This window comes from Carcharodon carcharias, chromosome 14 (assembly GCF_017639515.1).
Source record: "Carcharodon carcharias isolate sCarCar2 chromosome 14, sCarCar2.pri, whole genome shotgun sequence".
In the NCBI taxonomy this organism is placed as follows: domain Eukaryota; kingdom Metazoa; phylum Chordata; class Chondrichthyes; order Lamniformes; family Lamnidae; genus Carcharodon; species Carcharodon carcharias.
The window spans coordinates 138388848-138412132 of NC_054480.1; the positions used below are offsets into that span (position 1 = coordinate 138388848).

Below are 23285 nucleotides of genomic sequence, written 5' to 3' on the forward strand. Positions count from 1 at the left end.
CCACAGCAGATCAGTCCAGAGGGAATGTAAAGCTGCATGACCTGTTCAGCACTTATTGGCATTTGAAGCTCCTTTACTGAATCATTTTGTTTTGAAAATAAAATATTCAATAAAAACAATTATTTTGGTATTATTTTCTATAATTTTATTTATTCATTGTAGCTGTTGTGTGCAAACACAAAATGCTATATTTTTTATCTGACTGTACATCAAAAGCTGATTGTAGAATCAAAGCATTTGTGTTCTGAAGCATTACCTTCAACAACATAATTGTGCCACTTTTCAATGAAAAATTGGTTTTCATGCAAGCAACTAAGCTACATAAATTTATAAATGATTTTTTTTCTGCAGTAGTTTATCATTTTAATAGGTTTCCTCATCAAAAGATTGTTTCATGAGGCAAAAGGATCTGAGCGACAGATACATCAACAATTTCCTCCAGAAGATTTTGTAAAGAAAAATGGAACATTGAAAAGGGCACATGAGGTTTTGTAAGGTTGTGAACCTTCACTTGTATATTATCCTAAATCATATCTATTGCGTATTGCTGAAAAAAAGACATGCTGCTAAAGCTTTTCGTTTTGTACTCATCAGTACAGATGCAAGAATGCCATATTTCAAAGGGAACAACAATTTATAATGCATGAGAAAGGGATGCTGATTGCTTTTGCCTGCAGAGGACATCCCCCTGCAAATGAATACATGTAGGTTCTAGCAAACGTAAGTGAGCTATATTGTGGGCCCAACTGATAATCTTAAATCAGTTGTTAGTGCAATTCTTAGCACACTCGGGATTGTTTACCAAGTGCTGCCCAATCGCATAATCACATCTAACGTTCGACATTATGTTCTGAGTTTTGGTTCTGAATCTGCATACTTATGAAATCAGTAACTCGCGCAGTTGAATTCAGTTTTAATTATACTACGTATGCTCAAATAGGTGGTGTCGCCATGGGTTCCCCTCTAGCGTCAGCTTTTGCTAACATTTTCGGTGGTTTCCAGAAAAAAACAACTTTTTGATGGAATGACCCTTAACCTCCTACCCCTTGTATATTTCCAGTTTGTAGATAATACGTTTTCTCTATTTTTTTGGTCACCTGCCAGTTCAGCATTTGCTGCCTATCCTGAATTACCCCTGAACTGAATGACTTGCTGCATTTCTGAAGGCAGGCAAGCATCAACCACCTTACTGTGGGTGTGTAGTCACAAGTAGTCCAGACAGGACGAGGTTGACAGATTTCTTTTCCCTGAACCAGACGGGTTTTTACAACAATCGACAATGGCTGTCATGATCACCAATACTGAGGCTACTTTATATTCCAGGTTTATTAATTAAATTTAAATTCTACCAGCTGTCGTAGTGTGGGTTGAATCCATGTCCCCAGAGCATTAGCCAGGGCATTCGGATTACTAGTCCAATAACACTGCCGCGATGCTAGACTATTTGAATCCGCAGCTGTATATAAGAATTTCCTTATACACCTTAATGCGCTCTATCTGGTGCTCAAATTTACCTTTGAAATGGAGCAGTCTAACAAGCTCCCTTTCTTCGATGTGCTGGTTGAGAAATCCAGTAATGGGCTCTCCACTACTGACTACTGCAAGTTTACCTAGACTGGTCAATATACATGTTGGGATTCCTATAGCTCCATGTGGTACAAAATTAGTCTCATCAGCAATCTCGTAAATAGGGTCCAAGCCATTTTCTCACCATGACACAAATAGAGCGGAAAGCTATCCTGTGGGATAATGGCTACCCTGATCAAATCATTGCTCACTATTTATCGCACACGCATGAATGGGCCTAAGGCTGCCACTTTTGGACCTGAAAAGTGCCCAGTCTACCTCAACTTACCTGGGAGGCTAAAGTATTTTAAAAATTTGAACAGGTGAATCTAGCTGTTTCATACTGCTACAATGCAGTGGCAACCATGTGTGGTGTTTTCCACTAACAGGATGCTGCTCTCAAACCAAAAAGATGTTCTGTCTACCTTACAAATGGATAATGTGAATTTCAATGCCAGTGCGATGCCAGGTATGTAGACCATACATCCCAATGACTGGCTGAACGTATCCAACAGCATGTCCCTTTGGCTGTTTGCAATAGGCAAGTGGTGACCGTACTCAACCAAACTGACATTGCAAAACTTAATGCCCGATGTTAGATGTAGTTCCACAATTGGGAAGCACTTGCGGAATAATCCCAAGTGTGTTAAGAATCACACTAACAATTAAAGATTATTAGTCGGGCTTGCAATATAACTCACTTATGCTTTCGAGAACAAAAATAAAAATACCTGGAAAAAGTCAGGTCTGGCAGCATCTGCGGAGAGGAACACAGTTAACGTTTCAAGTCCGTATGACTCTTGGACTTGAAATGTTAACTGTGTTCCTCTCTGCAGATGCTGCCAGACCTGCTGAGTTTTTCCAGGTACTTTTATTTTTGTTTTGGATTTCCAGCATCCACAGTTTTTTGCTTTTATCTTATGCTTTCGAGAAGCTGTGTATACTCTTATGGAGGGGCCTGTCCTCTGCAGGCAAAACAAATATGTCCAGACATTGCACCATTTTTGAATATATAAAAGTATGGGGGAACAATAGCTCCTTGGTGCATTCTCCATGGCAATGTCTTGACCAATCAGAGTTGACCTGCCAACCAATCAGTGCTCTTCTTATGTAGTATAAATTGCTGTTCCCTTTAAAATTTGACATCCTTGCGTCTGATTGATGAGTACAAGGCAAAATCTTTTGACGGCATCTCTCTTTTTTCAGCAACACTCAAGTTCTGTAGTACTAAGTGACTATTCAATATCAATAGCAAGATACTGGAAAGATGAAAATTAACCATATAGAGAACAACGGTCGCTTGGTAGGACATCAAATTAGGTAACTGAGGATTGTGTGGACACGTTAGAAGTTATGGATTCTTTTGTAGTTCTTTATTTACTTTCATCCTTTATCTGCAGCTGCTGAATTTGTACTATTTCCTTAATTATGCTCTGTTCAGCTGATTTCAGCCTGGAGACTAGTTTGGCTTCTATAGCTGGCTTTAGTGCTTGAACATTGAGTGCACGGTATGGTTAGCCAGCAACCACCTGCTGGCAAGTGCATGTATGGAGGTCAGGTGAAAACTGGATCCCGCAACAGTAGAGAAATGGTGACATAGTTTTAAATCAGAATGACGTGTGGCTTGCAAGGGAATTTGCAGGTGGTGGTGTTCCCACACATCTGTTGCCCTTGTCCTTCTAGGTGGTAGAGGTTGTGGTTTGGAAGTTGTTGAAGACGTTTGATGAATTGTCGCTGTGCATCTTAAATATAGTATAAACTGCTGTCACTGTGCATCAGTGGAGGAAGTGGATGTTTAAGTTGGTGGATGGGGTGCTAATAAAGCGAGTTGCTTTGTTCTGGATGACATCGAGCTTCTTGAGAATTGTTGGAGAGCACTCATCCAGGCCAATGGAGAATATTCCATCGCAATCCTGACTTGTACCTTGTAGATGGTTGACAGGCTTTTGAAACGCAGGAGGTGAGTTACTTGCCTCAGAATTCCCAGCCTCTGACCCGCTCTTGTAGCCACAGTATTTATACGGTAGTTACAATCAGTTTCTGGTCAATGGTAACCCCAAGGGATGTGGATAGTGGGATATTCAGTGATGGTATTGCCATTGAACGTCAAGGGGCAGTGATTAGTTTCTCTCTTGTAGGAGATGGTCGATCCCTGGTACTTGTGCGTTGTGAATGTTTGTGTTATGATCCCTGTGGGAAAACCTTAAATCAAAATAACCAAATTTACTGAACAATCTCCAAATGAAGAAATTACCAACAAGATTTCACCTTTTGTAACTTTAACACAAATCAGAACCAACATAAATTAAAAATGCATTAAAGGCAAACTGTACTTCAAATAAAAATCAAATTATCTATGCAACAAAGATACATCTCACAAAATCATAAGCATTCCCCTTCAGCATGTATGGCATTGTGTAGCTACACAGTTCCACATTATACTGTTCTTTATTCACAATAGGTCAGGAGTCCTATCCAACGACACCTCTCACACCTTAAGTTTCACAGGTATGATTATCGATCAGTAAGGCACAATTCCACGAACCCTCTCTCCCTCGCGTCATGACAGCCCTGATGGTTCCTTTTCAACTGATCAACTGGTAACAGCTGTGTTCACAGTTTGGCCACTTCTAGGAAAACACCCAACTCATTAACATCTTCAATCTATTCTTTCCAGGTTTTAGACATTTTTTAGCCAGCTCACACAGTGCCTTCAAGAACTCATGTCTCCTTTTCTGCCAAACAGAAATAACTGAATTCTTCCTGAGAGAGTTTTGCTTCTTCTCCTCCTCCATCTGCTTTATCTTTGTGTCTTCATGTGTGCCTTCACCCTCCAGTTCCTCTGCTTGTAGCTCTCCTTTGTGTCTGGCCACATGGTGTCCATATCTTAACATTCTTCCAGCCGGTACTGCTTTCAGGTCAAGTGTCACATGGACCAGCATTTCTTATTACCCAAGAAAGGTACAACTGATCCCTTTACAAATGACAAAAACTCTTAAAAATCCTTACCAAACATTCTAAACAACAATTAGATTGCACAGACTTTTTAAGGAAATTACAAATTTTCCTTACTGTATTGCCTCTGGGTTGTTCCCCCAACTTGGAAAATAGGAAAATTTAACATAGTAAAGTTTTCTTTACAGCAGCATTTTGGAATATAGCAAGTTCTTCACTTCATAAATGCCTTAAATTGTGTATTACATTTTACGCAGGTCACAACAATGATACCTTGTATTTTATAAAGCAAGTTTCAAGTTACAAACGTACATTTTTATTTTTCAATCCCATAAAATACAGTTCATTTACCTGGCTTTAAGGCAATGTTAACTTCCCTCAACAGGGCATCCACAACCACACTGTTTCAGCTGGCAACACACACAACTTTTAGTGTAAATGGCTGCAGCCAACTCCACCAAAACAGCTTTTGGTTCTTGGTTTTGAACTTTTTATGTAGCTGGTTTTAAAATCTATATTGGACTTTGTACATTCAAGACCCTGGATTAGTACTCGTGATGGGACCAAACATTTTACAATTTGCTTGGTCTGGTTAACTTTGTCAAGAACATTGTTGATTGCTGGTAAACCATCTGGCTTCTGGGTACTGGCAGCTGTAAATTGGGATCTAAGGAGATATTCTCTGTCAAAGTGCTTCTTACTCTCTGCATTCATCAATTTCCTTTGCTCTTCTTTAATGCCAGATGGGGAGACGGTAGTGTAGTGCTAATGTCACAGGGCTAGTAATACAGAAGCCCAAGCTAATGTTCTGGGGACAAGGGTTCAAAGCCCACCATGGTGGAATTTGAATTCAAGTAATAACCTGGAATTGAAAAGTAATGCTGACCACGAAACCATTGTTGATTGTCGTAAAAACCCAACTGGTTCACTAATGTCCTTTAGGGGAGGAAACCTGCCATCCTTACCTGGTCTGGCCTTGTTATAGCAGGTGGATGGTAAATGCCAAGCTGCTCAAATCCCAGGGGGAAACTTGAAGCAATTGCCCCAACAATTCACAATTTGTATTTATTTCGAGATGCGGGTTTTGAATTCGGTAAAAAGGCAGCCATTATTACTTTACTTTACAATAAATTCCAAGTAACATTATGAAAATTATTATATCTTCCTGACAGGTCTACCCGTGACTCCAGATCTACAGCAATGGGGTTGACTCTTAACTGCCCTCCGAAGTGGCCTAGCAAGCCACTCAGTTCAAGGGCAATTAGGGATGGGTAATAAATGCTGGCCTTGCCAGTGATGCCCAGATCCCATGAACGAATAAAAAAAAAGTGTCATCTGGGCTTTTAATTTTTAAAACAGACTCTGAACCGCTCTGTTCAGGTTTGCGGCTCTGCATGTCTGCAGTTTTCTGTACCACTCTTAATTACTACTAACACAGGATTATAATACTCCTGTAACCTTTACAGGTGTGTATCAGGATATCACTAAACATCTACACCAGTGGCAACACTTGAATAGTACTTCTTATGCTGTCAAGTGCTTGGGCCGTCCTGAAGTGATCAATCCTTCATATAAATTTGAGTTCTTCTTTTCCAACATGAACAGTATTTTTTGCTTAAAATGAGATTACACCAGCTGACCATGAAGCTTTCATGGAAAATAAAGAATGCTACCCTCTTAAGCAATAGAAAATGTATTCTACTAAAAAAATATATACTTTTGCTGCATAGGGCTGTAATATTCCTGTGGTCTTTACAACTTAGTATAAGAACATCCTTGAGCAACGTAATTTAGTAAGCTATTATTCCTATACATAAGTTCATAGCCGATTCAGATTAAAGTGTCTGGAGAAATGCAAACATTGCCCACAAGCCTATTGAGGATTATGATTATATGTTATGACAAGATGTTTGGTGTGTTGCAAATTGTCAAATTCAAGGAATTTCAGTTAATCTGTTCAACTCTGCTGTCATCTCAACTCAGCCAAGTTAAAATGAATAAGGCTAGTTAACTAGGGGGAAAAGAAATCAAAAATTCCTGAGTTGGCTGTTTGACAAATATTGAATTGATTAAAAAATGTACAAGCAGGATTGCTGATGCACAAGTTCATATTCTTTTCAGATCATTAACAGATTATTGCAGTTCAATGCACTTCAGTAAATTTTAGAATATTTCAAGACAAACAAAAACTGAAAATTAGAAGCAAGTCTATAACCATTATGTTTAATTAATTAAAGTTAGCTGTGAACTTCTGCTAAGTGGTTACCTTTCTTTTTAGATCGTGTAGTTAATTCATATGGGTATTTTCACCATTCTGTCGCAGTTATCAATTCAAAAAACCTGATTATTTCTCGTTGTTTTCACGAAATAAATTGAGGCTCTATAAAAGATCGTCTTTGAAACCTAAGCAAAATACTTACTCAAAGGTAAAATGCAGTTAACAAGTCTGAAATTAGAATACAGTGCTTCGGTAATTATTGGTTCAACAGAGTCACATGAGACATGTTTAGAAATGTTAACTTTGATTTCTCTTTCAGATGCCTATTAATTTGCTTAGCATTTCCAGAATTTTCAGGTTTAGTATCTGAATACAGAGCATTCTCGTTTTCCCTTTTCATTCCTGTGCCAAATCTTAGCAGCTTTTTAAAATCACAGTGAGAGGGTAAAGCAAAACTATACCCAGTTTATGTGGTACTCTCATTTGCGAATTCGAATACTTCCAAGCTGCTGCATAATGGGAATCAAAACAAAAAAAAACATAATGCTTGATGAGCAGATTCTCCCATTGCAAAAACTGTTTGTCTGGAAAATCTGCTTCAGTTGGACTAAACTGGAAGTGTCCAAGGCACCCCAGCCCTGGAAGAAAAACAGATTAATTGCCGAGTCTTTGCTCATGAATGCAAAATCACTATAATTTTTTTGGTACCTTTGGAAAATCTTCAACTTCTTTCAATCTTTTTTCAATCTGGAGACGCCCACCAAATCGTGTCACACCATACACCACAGTCATCACTGTCTGTTTCACAACTTTACGATTAATGAAGCCTTCCAAGATTTGAGCAATTTTTATACCTTTTTCAGCATCTTGTTTTCTAAATTCCTCAACCTGAGGGGAAAACACAAGGCAATTGCATAATGAACCCAAAGAAAACATTCAGCAGAGAGGAGTAGCCTAAGCAATCAATATATGTTACCACCTCTTCCACTGTAATATGCAGAGACTTAATTTAATTTATTGATCTATACTAATATTCATTTTAATTATGGAATTTTTTTACTATAATTTAATTACAGTAAAGCTACTGCAATTAAATAAGAATTCAAGCTTTTCTTAGTTTTCAAATTAGTATGCTCCTAGCAATTACTATTTACAAAAAAATCTCGCAATTTTAATAGTTTCAGTGTAATATTTCCTCACTTTGGCATATATTGTTTATACTTCCTTACTGATGGAGAAAACTACTCCAAAATACTTTGGTTGTAGTATACCTTTTCTGGACTCCTAGAACCACTGTTAACAAAGGACCTAGTGTATTGCTAGAATTAAACGTTGTAGAAACTACTTAACACTTCCAATAATTGAATTGTGTGTTTTGGTAGAACATGAGTATAATCCTGAAGGTTAACATTATTAACATTTATCACAATTTATTACTGTCGCTTATTAGGTAGTGTACTGCCATCTTATCCACTAGGAGACCTGCACTGTGAAAGACAAACAGGTCAACCAATGAGAATGTTTCTAGTTCATCCAACTCAGTTCACTTACCTGCAGTGCTACCCCACTATAAACATCCTGTGGTACCTCACAAGGCTTTAGGTTCACAGAGGTTGCACCAATCACATCACGTCCCAGAGCAGCATAGTGTTGCAAACCATTACAAGATCCATCCTGTTAAATGAGAGGTAAAATACTTTATGATTTGGCTTATGTTGAATCTGCACAACTGAGTTTTTAAAAATCACAGTTTACTAATGCACCAAGAATGCATTATATAAATTACACTTAATGGCTCTGCGTATTTTTGTTTTGACATATTTAGTTTACGTATTTTTTAACCAATGGAGCAGATAAAAGAAAGTGAGACATATCACCAATGCTAATATGGTCACCTTACTTAACTAACATGACATTTTAAAACTTTTAGAAGTAGAATATATCTGAGTAAATACACCTAAGGGGTTTGAGCAATTTTGACTCTCTAGAATTATCTTTGTAGAAAAATTACAAACAATGTACCAGCCTTAATCACCATTTGTGTCTGACTAGTTGTCTAATACAGGTCTATCCAAATAATTCTGCTTATTGTTGGCATAACTGCAACACCACATGATTATCATTATCACACCTACCCTTAAGAAAATACTTTTCTTTCTATATTTCTGTATGTTTTCCTTGAATATATATATATACACAGTGCAAATGCATCTATAACAATATTGCTTCCATGCTTCTCTGGTAAATTTTAGAGACCAGGTCAGAAAAACAAGATTGAATAACATATTTTCTCATTATACTTAACTTAAAAAGTGACACAGAAAATTAATTCAACACAGAATTCAATTGAGAAGTGTGACGCATAGGAGATGTATGCCAGACATATTGTTTTAATTAAATTACGAAGAAATCAACAATGTTGTTGATGGTAAATCAGATAGCAGTGTTTTATTACAATGTAACGGAGGTTTATATATATTCCTTTAACTTTATATTTAATTTGTCTCCTGCCATTTTTAAAGCTGAGAATAAAAAACAAATTTGCATACTAGGGGCATCAATTGGAGGTAGAGATCCTGTATTTAGCAGCACTGGGAGCAGTCCTGTGCTTTGGTAGTTGTGGGAAATGTCCTGGGCCTTGGAAGCATTGCAGGACAGTGTATCTTTGACAGCACCAGTAAGGGGCCTCCAGATTGGCAAAACTGGAGTGTTGGTGCCTGGAATTTCACATTTGTGCAGTGTAACTGTTGGGAGTTTGGCACCATGGAAGTTGTGGGGAGCACTATAAATGAGAATTAGCACAATTGGAGCTGGAATGAGGGAGAGATTCCTAATATTTAATAGTAATGGACACAGGAATGAAAGGAGGGCATAGGACTGAAAACTCTTGGTGAGGAAACCCCATGACTGGCAGCACTATTCTGTGATTTTTCGAAGGCATGTTTATTGAAATTAAATTTGGTCATTTGTGAATATTTTCTGGATTTGTACTGCTGCATCATTCTGAACATTTTCCTCATAGCAGAGAAAGTGCACCACTAACTGCCACCAACTAAACACAGGCGACAGGCCAGGGCTTTCAAAATTATTTAATGACAATTCAAATGAGAAAGAAAATCAAATTAGAATGAGGAAAAGGATTTGCCATTGCTTCTCCATCTCTAGGTCTCCCAAGTGTTAACAGAATGTTTATATTTTCAGAGATAATGAGAACTTGCATAATAATGAACTAACTTAATTGACAAGGAGGAAAGACAATCTACCCCCTTGACTTAACACATTTTCTAAATAATATATGGAATGTAAAACAAAATTTAAACAGGTGTAAGATCAAATATGAACAGATGTGTCTTTTTTTCTCTCTTACAAACACATAGACCCAGGTTTTGTCGTCAGCAGTGAATAAATTGCACTCATCCTTTGTTGTACTTATGCACGTACTGTCTATGGGCTTTTGCGCTGTGCCTTGCGGTAATTGGGGAGTCAAAACAGTGGGGCGCACTCTGTAGGGGGATCATGGGCCTGTGTGAAGAGGGCAAGCAATGGTACATCTTCTCAGTCAAACAGGCAGAAGAACTGTTATGGAGATACACAGAGTTTAAACTAGGAAGTGTAAGTTAGAATGTTTAATTCAATGGTAAGTTATGTATACAAAGAGAAAGGGGGAAAGGAAGATGAGATTAAGATACAGATAAAAGAGACATTATGAAAAGTAAAAAGTTCTTTACATCTCCAACAATAATCAAATTTTAAAAGTAAATTTTCAGTGCCAGAGGGATTGGTTGGCAGTAAGCAAGGCATACTACATAACTAAAAATTCGCTACTTAGATGGAAAAGCACTAACATTTTCTGTTGTGTTTAGTGGGTATCTAGCAGGTAAGCAGAGCAAAATCATACCTTAGGTATTTGAATGCTGAATTTCTCAACAAGATACTGTTAAGATTGAAGTTTCTGGAGATGGTGGGCAACTTCCTGATTTCTGTGGTTAACCATATATGTGCAGACACCAAAGGTTGCTGTCCAACTTACTCCTTAACAACAGTGAATGCTGATACCTTCTCTGTTATTTCCACTGAAAACTCCAAGTCATTATTGCATCTTGGTGACTTTAGTCAGCGGCTACTGCACCTCCTTAGCCGCCACCTCAGGCATTCCATTCACCTTGGACCAATTCAAATTAGCCCTTGTACACCAATCACTGAAAGCAAGCATGCAGGTGCAGCAAGCAGTTAAAAAGGCAAATGGTATATTGGTCTTCATTGTGAGAGGACTTGGGTACAGGAGCAAGGATGTCTTGCTGCAGCTGTACAGGGCCTTAGTGAGGCCACACCTGGAGTAGTGTCCGCAATTTCAGTCTCCCTATCTAAAAAGGATATACTTGCCATGGAAGAAGTGTAGAGAAGGTTCACCAGACTGATTCCTGGGATGGCATTGTCGTTATGAGGAGAGATTGGGCCAACTAGGCCTGTACTCATTGGAGTTAGAAGAATGAGAGGGGGTCGCATTGAAATGTATAAAATTCAGACAGGGCTGGAAAGGCTGGATGGCAGGGATGGTCTAGGACAAGGGGTCACAATCTTAGAATATGGGGTAGGCCATTTAGGACTGAGTTGAAGAGAAACTTCTTCACTCAGAGGGTGGTGAACTTGTGGACTTCTCTACCAAAGAAGGCTGTGGAGGTAAAGTCACTGAATATATTTAAGAAGGAAACAGATAGATTTCTAGACTCTAAAGGCATCAAGGGGTATGGGGAGAGAGCTGGAGTATGGCGTTGAGATAGAGAATCAGCTATGACCATATTGAATGGCGGTGCAGGCTCAAAGGGCTAAATGACCGACTCCTGCTTCTATTTTTTATGTTACTATGGGCAGGATATTGAGGTCAGCGAGCATAAAATGACGCGGGATGAGTACATTTACTGGCCCTGTTCCCATAGCTCTTCAACCCCTTTCCCCATTCGGAATTCTAAAATCAATGCTTTGCATGTACCCGATATTTGGACATCCAGCACTGATTCCTACAATGCAAATCAGAATTGAGAACTGGTACAATGGAATTTTCTAGATCTTCCAAATACTACTATATCAAAACGACAAATAGATTCTTCAAAAATTACATACCAGAAAATGCGTAATTTCAGTACATTTAAGTTAAGCATTCTGCTTTATTCATGCTATAAGGATTTTCATGATTTAGCAAAATACTAAACCTGCAAAGATTATCCTATGTTTTCACACAAAAACATCACCAAGATGACAACTACTCATCTATTTGTAGCCAATTATCCCTGCAGGATATATAATTTTGTTAAAGTTATAATATTATGATACTAATTTTGAAAACTGGAAGAACATAACATTCAAAAGGCCACATACCTATTTATCTTTAAAAAAAACATCGGAACTTAGGCTTTTGTGGATTTCCGTTGTGGGTTTCACAAGGTCATTAGGTTGCTGTGCCTTACATAATTAATAATACATAGTATCTTATTTGTGAAGACAGTATATGCCTCATTCTATCTGCAGCCATGTTCTAGATTTAAAAGTCACAATTTCCAACTGCAGTACTGAAACATTCCTAAGGACTTACCAAAGAATTAAAAAAAAATCACCACCTTCATTTTCAAACATACAAGTAGTATATTTCATACACCACAGATGCTGCCAGACCTGCTGAGATTTTCCAGGTATTATTATTTTTGTTTTGGATTTCCAGCATCCGTGGTTTTTTGCTTTTATCTTAGTGTTTAATTGACTGCCAATTCTCTTCAAGGAATGCCTACCTTGAAGAAGTATTGCTCTTCTCTCCGTCAGGATTTTCATATCTCTCTTTTGCCTTGTTTATCTTCATTGCTTTCCATTTCTCTCCTGGTGTTTGACAAGGTGTTTACTAAAACCCGCTTTCACAGCCGTATTTCCTTCCTCCGTGACTGTCTCTGTCTCTGGCTTACCCCACGTGGATTTCAACTGAAGTTCCATCCCTCATGTTTCGAACCCATCCAGGATTACAGGTATCTCCGGGACATACAACGCTCCTCGGACTGCTGTTCTCGTCACATTCTGAGATCCACACTCAGTGCCATGTGCCGCCACATGAACACACTTGATCTCTCCCTCCAGCAACACCGCCACACCCTTTTTCAAAGCTGTGCGTGCCCCCAGTTTAATTTTATTCTTCGTCTCATCCGATGCCTCAACAAGAAACTTTGTCTCTTTCTTTTAGGTGCAAAGGAACACAAGCTCCAATAACTCATCGACACCAACGCCCATCCAGGACCCTCCACCCCTAACTGTCCCTCTGTTCCCATCCCATCTTCCAATCCCAGCCTCGGCCATATATTCACCATACCCCCTGACCTTCCGCTCTCCGATGCTGAATTTTCAGTGCTCAGCAAAGGACTTAGTTTCATACCCTTACGCTCTCATTTCAATGAATTTCGGGCTCGGCACAATGCTGAACTCTTCTTCCGCTGCCTTCGTCTCCGTGCTCACTTCTTTGGGCAGGAGTCCTCTCCCTGTTCAACGGATCCTTTTACCCACCTCCAATATTCTCCCTCCACCTGGACCCCTCCCTCTGGATTCTTACCTTCTCTTGATCTTTTCATTGAGAACTGTCGGCGTGACATCAGTCGTCTCAATTTCTCTGCTCCTCTCACCCACTCTAACCTGTCTCTCTCTCAACTTGATGCACTCCGTTCTCTCAGTTCCAACCCTGACGTTGTCATCAAACCCACTGACAAGGGTGGTGCTATTGTTGTCTGGTGCATTGATCTCTACCTCGCGGAGGCTGAGCGTCAACTCGCAGACACTTCCTCCTACCTCCCCCTGGACCATGACCCCACCACTGAACATCAAGACATTGTTTCCAGGACTGTTACTGACCTCATCTTCTCTGGAGATCTTCTTTCCACAGCTTCCAACCTGATAATCTCCCAACCCCGGACGGACGCTTCTACCTCCTACCCAAAATCCACAAACAGGACTGTCCAGCAGACCGATCATGTCAGCCTGTTCCTGCCCCACGGAACTCATTTCTCGCTATCTTGACTCCATTCTCTCTCCCCTTGTCCAGTCCGTTCCCACCTACATCTGTGATTCCTCTGACACCTTACATCATATCAACAATTTCCAGTTCCCTGGCCCCAACCGCCTCCTCTTCACCATGGACGCCCAATCCCTCTACACCTCCATTCCCCACTGGGATGGTCTGATGGCTCTCCGCTTCTTCCTCGAACAGAGGCCTGAGTAATCCCCATCCACCACTACTCTCCTCCGTCTGGCTGAACTTGTTCTCACACTGAACAATTTCTCCTTCAACTCCTCTCACTTCCTCCAAATAAAAGGTGTGGCTATGGGTACCCGCATGGGCCCCAGCTATGCCTGTCTCTTTATGGGGTATGTGGAACATTCCTTGTTCCAGTCCTACTCCGCCCCCCTCCCACAACTCTTTCTCCAGTACATCGATGATTACTTTGGTGCTGCTTCATGCTCTCGTCTGGACCTGGAAAAATTTATTAATTTTGCTTCCAATTTCCATCCCTCCATCATTTTCACATGGCCCATCTCTGACACTTCCCTTCCTTGACCTCTCTGTCTCAATTTCTGGTGATAGACTGTCCACCAATATCCATTACAAGCCTACCGACTCCCACAGCTACCTCGACTATAGCTCCTCACACCCAGCTTCCTGTAAGGACTCCATCCATTTCTCTCAGTTTGTTCGCCTCCGTCGCATCTGTTCTGATGATGCCACTTTCAAAAACAGTTCCTCTGACATGTCCTCCTCCTTCCTTAACTGAGGTTTTCCACCCACGGTGGTTGACACGGCCCTTAACCGTGTCCAGCCCATCTCCCGTACATCCGCCCTCAAACCTTCTTCTCCCTCCCAGAACCATGATAGGGTCCCTCTCGTCCTCACTTATCACCCCACCAGCCTTCGTATTCAAAGGATCATCCGCCATCATTTCCGCCAACTCCAGCATGATGCCATCACCAAACACATCTTCCATTCACCCCCCCGGCGGCATTCCACAGGGATCGTTCCCTCCGGAACACCCTGGTCCACTCCTCCATCACCCCCTACACCTCAACATCCTCCCACGGCACCTTCCCATGCAACCGCAGAAGGTGCAACACCTGCCCCTTTACTTCCCCTCTCCTCACCACCCAAGGGCCCAAACACTCCTTTCAAGTTAAGCAGAATTTCACTTGCACTTCCCTCAATTTAGGCTATTGCATTCGTTGCTCCCAATGAGGTTTCCTCTACATTAGAGAGACCAAACGCAGACTGGGTGACCGCTTCGCAGAACACCTTCAGTCTGTCCGCATTACCCTGACCTCCCTGTCGCTTGCCATTTCAATACTCCACCCTGCTCTCATTCCCACATGTCCGTCCTTGGCCTGCTGCATTTTTCCAGTGAAGCTCAACGCAGATTGGAGGAACAGCACCTTATCTTCCAACTAGGCACTTTACAGCCCTCCGGACTGAATATTGAGTTCAACAATTTTAGGTCATGAACTCTCTCCTCCATCCCCATCCCCTTTCCGATTTCCCACTTTTTTTCCCAATAATTTATATAGATTTTTCTTTTCCCACCTACTTTAGTTATTTTTAAATGTATTTCCATCCATTGTTTTATCTCTACCTTTTAGCCTTTTTCGATTCCTTCATCCCACCCCACCCCCACTAGGGCTATCTGTGCACTCTCTGTGCCTTGTTTGTCTTGCTTTCTACCCTTAATTAGCACATTCCTCAGATAATATCAACACCTTCAACATCTCTTTGTCTTTTTGTCTGTGACATCTTTTGGTTATCTCCACCTATCACTGGCCCTCTATCCAGCTCTACTTGTCCCACCCACCTCTTAAACTAGCTTATATTTCACCTCTCTTCTATTTTTCCTTAGTTCTGTTGAAGGGTCATTCAGACTCGAAACGTTAACTGTGTTCCTCTCCACAGATGCTGCCAGACCTGCTGAGTTTTTCCAGGTATTTTTGTTTTTGTATTATTTCATAGTGTTTGTTTTCATAAATGGAATTTCATAGTCCTAACAGACCACTTGCAATTGAAGGTAGCCTACTCACCCATTTAAATACCACTATTAATCAATTAAATAAAACCATCTTTGTCCTTTCACCAATTCCTTATAAAGCAAATTAGATTAAAAAAACATTTGAATTCATTTCATGTCATCTGCCAGTAAGTGACTGGCAATGTGAGACTGGACTACTGACTTCAACACCAAATTCTCCAGTAAAAGGACGCAGGTCTGATCATAGTGCTACTGTTATGACTCAGCTCTTAAAATCTGTTCTCAATCAGGGAATTAGGTCAACCAATTCAATGCACATAACTAGATGAAATCTAATCAAAAAGATTTATTACATCATCTCCTACTCTCTTTCCTAGGACCTTATTTCTCTCAGAGCTTTTTTCCCTCTATCTACAGCCTTTCATGACTCAAGCTTGTAATCACTAAACCATTAGTATCATTTTTTTTAAACCATGATGATGTCCTGCATCTTGACTGTGGCTCTTTGCCTATGTTGCTCATTAGAATTACAACTTGCAACAACTGACATTACTAATGAGAGAAAAACCCTGCAAATCTGGAGATCTGAAATAAAATTAGAAAAAAGGCTGAAATACATATGCTAACTGACATGCAATAAAATGTAACTGCTCAGCGGTCAATTTCAATTACACAGAAAATCATACTTTGCTTTATAAGCAATGTGTTTCTCAGTTTTCTATATAAGGTCTATTAATCATGATAACTTTTGCCCCAGCTGCCTTTTTTCACTTCGGTATTCCAAGATTAACTATTAGTATTTCTACACAGTTGGAAATACTAAATGGCGCGTCCGAGATTGTTCACAAATCAGCATATTCCACATCAACCAAATGAAAAAAAAAATGGTTAAGGAAATTCTAGGAAATGGGAATTGAGTAATTAGTAATTTTGGGGATTGCTCCAAATTCAGAAAGCAAATATTTTCCAGTAAATCTCCAATATGCTGCCAATATGAAAAAAAGCAAAAGTTGATATTGGAATTGACTTGGTCTTAAATTCATGACAGAAAAATTCACCAACTATAACAATCAGTTCCTAGTGCCTTTCAAAACGCCAGCCACACAAGTAAATCTCCTAGGTGCACCTTACATTATGAATGCAAAACATATCAATGCATTATGACCCGAGAGTAACTATCGTAAAAACAAGCTAAAAGATATTTAAGCCTTTTTCATTACAATGGACACAATATTATCACCAAAATTAATCATCAATTTAAGTTATATCCTAACTTTTTTTTATTCTGCCCCTGCACCATATCAAGCACACTTCTCCAACAATATGACAATCCTCGGAGCTGGCTTCATCATAATTGGTATCAATCAATACTGTTCTGGACCATCTAGCCTGACTTCAGACACCTGATGTTATAGTCACACCAACTGACTCCATTGTTCTAAACATCAACAATTATACTGAAAGATTCCTATGTAAATGTTTATTCTAGGAAAACACCAACTAAATATACCATCATTCATATGGGAAAACAGCAGGTAATCATTTCACTGATTTGTTGATGAATCAATCATATCATTGTACAGTAGCATAGTGGTTGTGTTACTGGGCTATTCATCCAAAAGCTTTAGTGGGGTGAAAACTGATGCTGTCTACTAATGCAATTATCTGTGGCAGAAAAGGAGATTTTGACTTACACAGTGTGTATATGCAAAATCATGAATTTTGAGGCCAAAGAAATTGGGTTGTCTTATATGCCACAATCTACAGTCTCAATTTAAGAAGTTGACAGGATATGTATTGACAACTGCTGTTGGAACAGACCATCAACTCAATGCAACTACTTGGTAAAATGTGTAAGTATTATAAATATTAAACCATTTACTAGGCCATCAGTTCTTTTTATGTTTTAATACCACTTCAGCCCTACAATACACCTCCCCTAATCCCTTGAGCATTTCCAATTATAATCACTGCTTTCGGCAGCAGTACTTTCAGCTGCCAAAGCCCTTATCTCTGGAATTTCCTCCCTGCATCGCCTCTCTTCTTCTTCCTCCTTTAAGGCACTCCTTAGAAACTACCTTTTAGCCTATCTTTTGATCATCTGGTCTAATACTTGTGCATGTGATTTGACATCAAATTTCATTTCACAACACTCTTGTAAAGTGCCTTGGGACATTTTATCATGTTATGGGTGCTATATAAATGCAGCTTGTTATAATCTTCCAAAGCAGAGTATCCTGTTGTTTAAAGTAACTATATCTCCAGGTATAATGGGATATCAAGGGAATAAAAATTAACTATATGTTTGTCTAAATACCTCAGAACTTACCTGATGGACTGGGAAATAAGAGATGTATTTGGTTGGGTCAGGTGATCTCACAGCATGTGCTATCTCTGTGCAGCAGGCCAACGTCTGCCAAGGCTCATCTGCATTCATCCACCACTTCCTCCCCTGGGAAACACAAAAGCATCTTAGACACAGAGGCACATCATTTTATGTAAACAACACCATTAATCAAGGGCAAATGATCTGCACTTATACTCCTCTGTTGATTTTGTGGGCACTCAACACTTCCAACTATTCAAATCAAAACCAATTTCTACATTGAACTACGTTATTGGAACATGATTTTGTTCATCACTTAAAATACCACATATTTAAGTCTATGTTGTGAAATAAAAGCTTTTCGAAGTGCTGGAAATACAAATGAGTGATTTGTATGCCAATGCAACCTATATGAGTGAAGTTCTACATAATTTAAGCTTACCATATAATTGCAGCTGAACATTTTAGATCACTTGGCAGTTTTTAATAGTCAACTAAACAAAATATAAATCCCTCCTTCACTTACAGTAGCTCGGCTTTTTAGAATGTACATACAGGGCAACAGAATTTTATTTTTAACATTAACAGGAACATTATTCGACAGAAATAAGTCAACATTCTAACTTTTAACCTGCAATGCATAAACATATTGATTGTATTTAATTTTTTTCTTCACTTTTTGGTCTTATGTATTTGCTTGCTTTCACCATCTTCCAATTCCCTATTTTTCACTGGTGGGCAAGGTTTCATGGGCTGCCATATCAATCGCCTCACTGTGCCAAAGGTGAATATGGCCACTGACTACCTCATATGTATACAGAAATATATGTCCTTTTGGCTGTCACTAGGGTTATAAAATTATTCATGGGAGCACACATTTGGCTATCATGGGTGTTTTTCTCAGGGGTTGGTGAAGGAAAATCACAAAAAAATTGGGAGCTTCTGCATTGAAATACATCGTACATAGAAACAGCAATCCTTTTTTTAATTACTGCATTACTTCATTTCCATGTAATATCAAGATATACATTTAACTGTCAATTTTAGTTACAATTTTCAAATAGAATGCAAACCAGGAAATGTGGACACTAACATTTAATCTACTATACAGCAATGTAAATCACCCAATCAGGCCGGTATGTTTGAGCTCATGTTCACTTACTGTTAAAGGGTTATCTGCCGAATCCAAGATGTTGTCCATTACTCCATCAGCATAATCAAGTCTCTCTTTGAGGGAGCACTTTTTCTTAAAGCCAGTTAAGTTAACAAGATGAATCTTCAACCAATTTAACCCATGTTCGCCCAAGGGCTTTCCTTCTGCAAACAACAAGACGGCACGAGTAACATCACTGCCTAGGTGGTTAAAATATGGTGGGCAAGGGTATGTTCTTCCTCGGAAGTCCATGTTGTGAGGAAACCAGAATGTATCATCTCTCATATGGTTAGCAATGGAAAGCTTGTAAAGCGCATCCATTCGAAGGCTGTGCATTTCAGCTGCTCTTTTCCTGGCCCAGGCTATCTTCTTTTTCAATACAGACTTGGCTGCTGGACTAATTTCAGATTTTGGATCAAACTTGGGCATGTCTGGAGCTTCTGAAAGTGGAGGTGGGATCTCTAGCTTCTCGCTTCCTTTGTCATTAAAAATAGAAATAATCAAATCAAGCATTGGTTTGTTAACTTTCCAAGCACAGTTACCAAGCTGATTTAGGGAATCTAGTACTGGATGCAAGTCACTACTCTTGCATTTCTGCAAAAGTAACTGATGCTGTAGAGCTCCTTCCACGCACCGCATTAATTTGGTGGGCGTCAGAACATAGGCTCCAAACCTAGGCGAAGTCCATGGAATAGGGGCACACACCATTGGCATGACACAGGAGTCAAAGATCAAAGTTGTCTCTGCAGCTTCTGAAAGAATCTGAGTTAGAATAGGATGTGGCTTGATGAAACCAATCTGCAAAAAAAACATATCAAATAGTTTTTAATGAAAACATTAACTCAGCTTGTTCTTTTTTCCAAATGCTAATGGCTTGCAGTATACTTCGCAACATTGTTTTTATTTCAGATTTCCATCATTTACAGTTTTAAAAAATTAAGAACAAAATTATCCCTACATCTCCTATATCTTTCACAAACGTACTTAAAATTACAAATTTGATTTCTATGCAAAATTTTTCTCCTTAATCAATTAATTTCAAACATCTTGAAGGTTATTTCTCTTCACACCATTCCTCTATGATTATGCTGAAATCCCATTAGTACATGACAGCAAAGTGCCTTTTATAAAGAAATGTGGACACAGCCAATTTTCCCCTCCCACTCCAAAGCCCACACCCTGCAATGCTCTATTATGCATTTTGTCTGGGCAGCCGATTAAAAATTGAAGGACAATATCACACCCACAGGTGACAAACATCAGTGATAGAGGTGGAGGGGGAGGATAAGAAATCCCCATAATCAACAATCACCATCAAGAATCAGATTCCAATATTATTTGAATGCCACTCTGTATGACTGGCCCAGATTCATGGCTTCCAGTTTTATATTCACCAGCCAGGCACACCAACAGAACTGGGCTTTAGATTCAACTAAAAGAAACAACAAATACTCTGGATGATAATAAATTACGCACATAATATGGAGAAAAGCGATGCATTTCCCATGAACTTTATACATTTGACATAAACTCAGTGAATGAAAGATATCCTTCAAATGAACATGGATTCAGCAATGGATGAGGGATGACCTTGTTCTAGAAATTGAAGCTGTTCAATAATCATGACAGCTGAAACATTCCTGTTTTGCATATGGATTTTATCTCCCACAGTAACAACAAGTGCCAACTGTGCAAAATAAGAACGCTAACTATCTCTAAGTTTCTAAAGAACTATGGTCAATAAGACATGTATTGGGATGATCATAATGAATTTCACCTGGCCCACAAAGGGGATGATGGAAAGGAAAGAACTGCATTACCTAGTTCGAAAATATGTGCAAAATATTCCATTATAATAGATGCAAGAAAGCAAAACATTTTGCCCATGGGTTGCCGCTCCTAACAAGTAAAAGGCTGAAGATGATAACATGGGCCAGGAATCATCATGCCAGCCACTGACCACTATTTTCTTCATCGTGGATGGGTCAAAGTCCTGGAATGATCAACTTAACAGCACTGCAGAAATACCTTCGCCACAGAGTTTGTGGCATATCAATACGGCAATAACCAACTCAATGGCAACAATGGATGCTAAATGAATGCTGGCCTTACTACCAACACTCATATCCATGAATGAATAAATTATTTTTTTTTGTTCATTAATCGGATGTTGGTGTCGCTGCCTAAGCCAGCATTTATTGCCCATCCCTAACTGTCCTTGTGAAGGTGTTGGTGAGCTGCCTTCTTGAACCATTGCAGTCCATGTGGTGTAGGTACACCCACAGTGCTGTTAGGGAGGGATTTCCAGGATTTTGACCCAATGTATTTCCAAGTCAAGATGATGAGTGACTTGGAGGGTAATTTCCAGATGGTCGTGTTCCCATGTGTCTGCTGCCCTTATCCTTCTAGATGGCAGCGGTCATAGGTTTGAAAGATACTATCTAAGGAGGCTTGGTGAGTTCCTGCAGTGCATCTTGCAGGTGGTACACACTTGCAGGTAGTGGAGGGAGTGAATGTTTGTGAATGGGATGCCAATCAAGCAGGCTGCTTTATCCTGGATGATGTCAAGCTTCTTGTGTTGTTGTTGCAGCTGCACATATCCAGGCAAGTGGAGAGTATTCCATCAAACTCTTGACTTTTGTCTTGTAGACGGTGGACTGGCTCTGGGTGTCAGGAGGTGAGTTACTCACCGCAGGATCTCTAACCTCTGACTTACTCTTGTCGCCACAGTATTTATATGGCTTTTCACTTCAGTTTCTGGTCAATGGTAACCCCACCACCCCCCACCTCCTCCTTCACCCCCACACCCCCCCCCCCCCCCCCCCCCCGCCCCACTATTGATAGTGGGGGATTCAGCGATATTATATGATTGAATGTCAAGGGGAGATGGTAAGATTCGCTCTTGTTGGAGATGGTCATTGCCTGGCACTTGGGTAATGAAAATGTTACTTGCCACTCGTCAGCACAAGCTTGGATATTGTCCAGGTTTTGCTGCATTTGGACATGGAGTGCTTCTGAGGAGTCGCGAATGGTGCTGAACATTGTGCAATTATGAGCGAACATCCCCACTTCTGACCTTATAATGGAAGGATGGTCATCGATGAAGCAGCTGAAGATGGTTGGGCCAAGAACACTACCCTGATGAACTCCTGCAGTGATGTCCTGGAACTAAGGTGATTGACCTCCAACAACCACAACCATCTTCTTTTGTTCTAGGTGTGACTCCAACCAGTGGAGAATTTTCCCCCCTGATTCCCATTGACTCCAATCTTGCTAGAGCTCTTGATGTCACACTCAGCCAATTGCTGCCTTGATGTCCAGGGCAGTCACTCTTACCTCACTTCTGAAGATCAGCTCGTTTGGGCCAAGGCTGCAAAGAGGTCAGGAGTTGAGTGGCCCTGGCAAAACCCAAACTGAGCATCAGTAAGCAGGTTATTGTTAAGCAAGTGCCACTTGATAGCACTGTTGATGACCCCTTCCATCACTTGACTGATGCTCGAGAATAGACTGATGGGCCGGTAGTTGGCTAGGTTGGATTTGTCCTGTGTACATGGCATACCTGGGCAATTTTCCACATTGCCGGGTAGATGGGAGCATTGTAGTTGTAATGAAACAGCTTAGCTAGCGCCACAGCAACTTCTGGGACACAGGTCTTCAGTACTATTGCCGGAATATTGTCAGGGTCCATAGCCTTTTAAGTATCTAGGGCCTTTGGCCTGCTTCTTGATATCATGTGGAGTGAACTGAATTGGCTGAAGACTGGCATCTGTGATACTGGGGACCCCCAGAGGCCAAGATGGATCATCCACTCAGCATTCCTGGCTGAAGGTTGTTTCAAATGCTTCAGCCTTATCTTTTGCACTTATGTATTGGGCTCTCCCATCATTGAGGATGGGGATACTTGTGCAGTCTCGTCCTCCAGTAAGTTGTTTAATTGTCCACCACCATTCACGACTGGATGTGGCAAGACTGCAAAACTTAGATCTGATCCGTTGGTTGTGGAATCGCTTAGTTCTGTCTATAGCTTGCTCCTTA

At 40.1% G+C, this 23285-nt stretch overlaps 1 protein-coding gene across 2 annotated transcripts in view; it reads right to left on the reverse strand.

The window, feature by feature from the left end:
- The window catches only part of polrmt (polymerase (RNA) mitochondrial (DNA directed)), a 128415-nt gene that overhangs the window by 43429 nt on the left and 61701 nt on the right, over positions 1-23285 (reverse strand). For both annotated transcript variants that reach the window (XM_041205092.1, XM_041205093.1), the window contains 4 exons: positions 19260-20048; positions 18101-18223; positions 8291-8413; positions 7448-7627 (listed from right to left, as the gene is read on the reverse strand). In XM_041205092.1, coding sequence (XP_041061026.1) covers positions 7448-7627; positions 8291-8413; positions 18101-18223; positions 19260-20048 — 1215 coding nt within the window. The remainder of the gene's footprint in view (positions 1-7447; positions 7628-8290; positions 8414-18100; positions 18224-19259; positions 20049-23285) is intronic.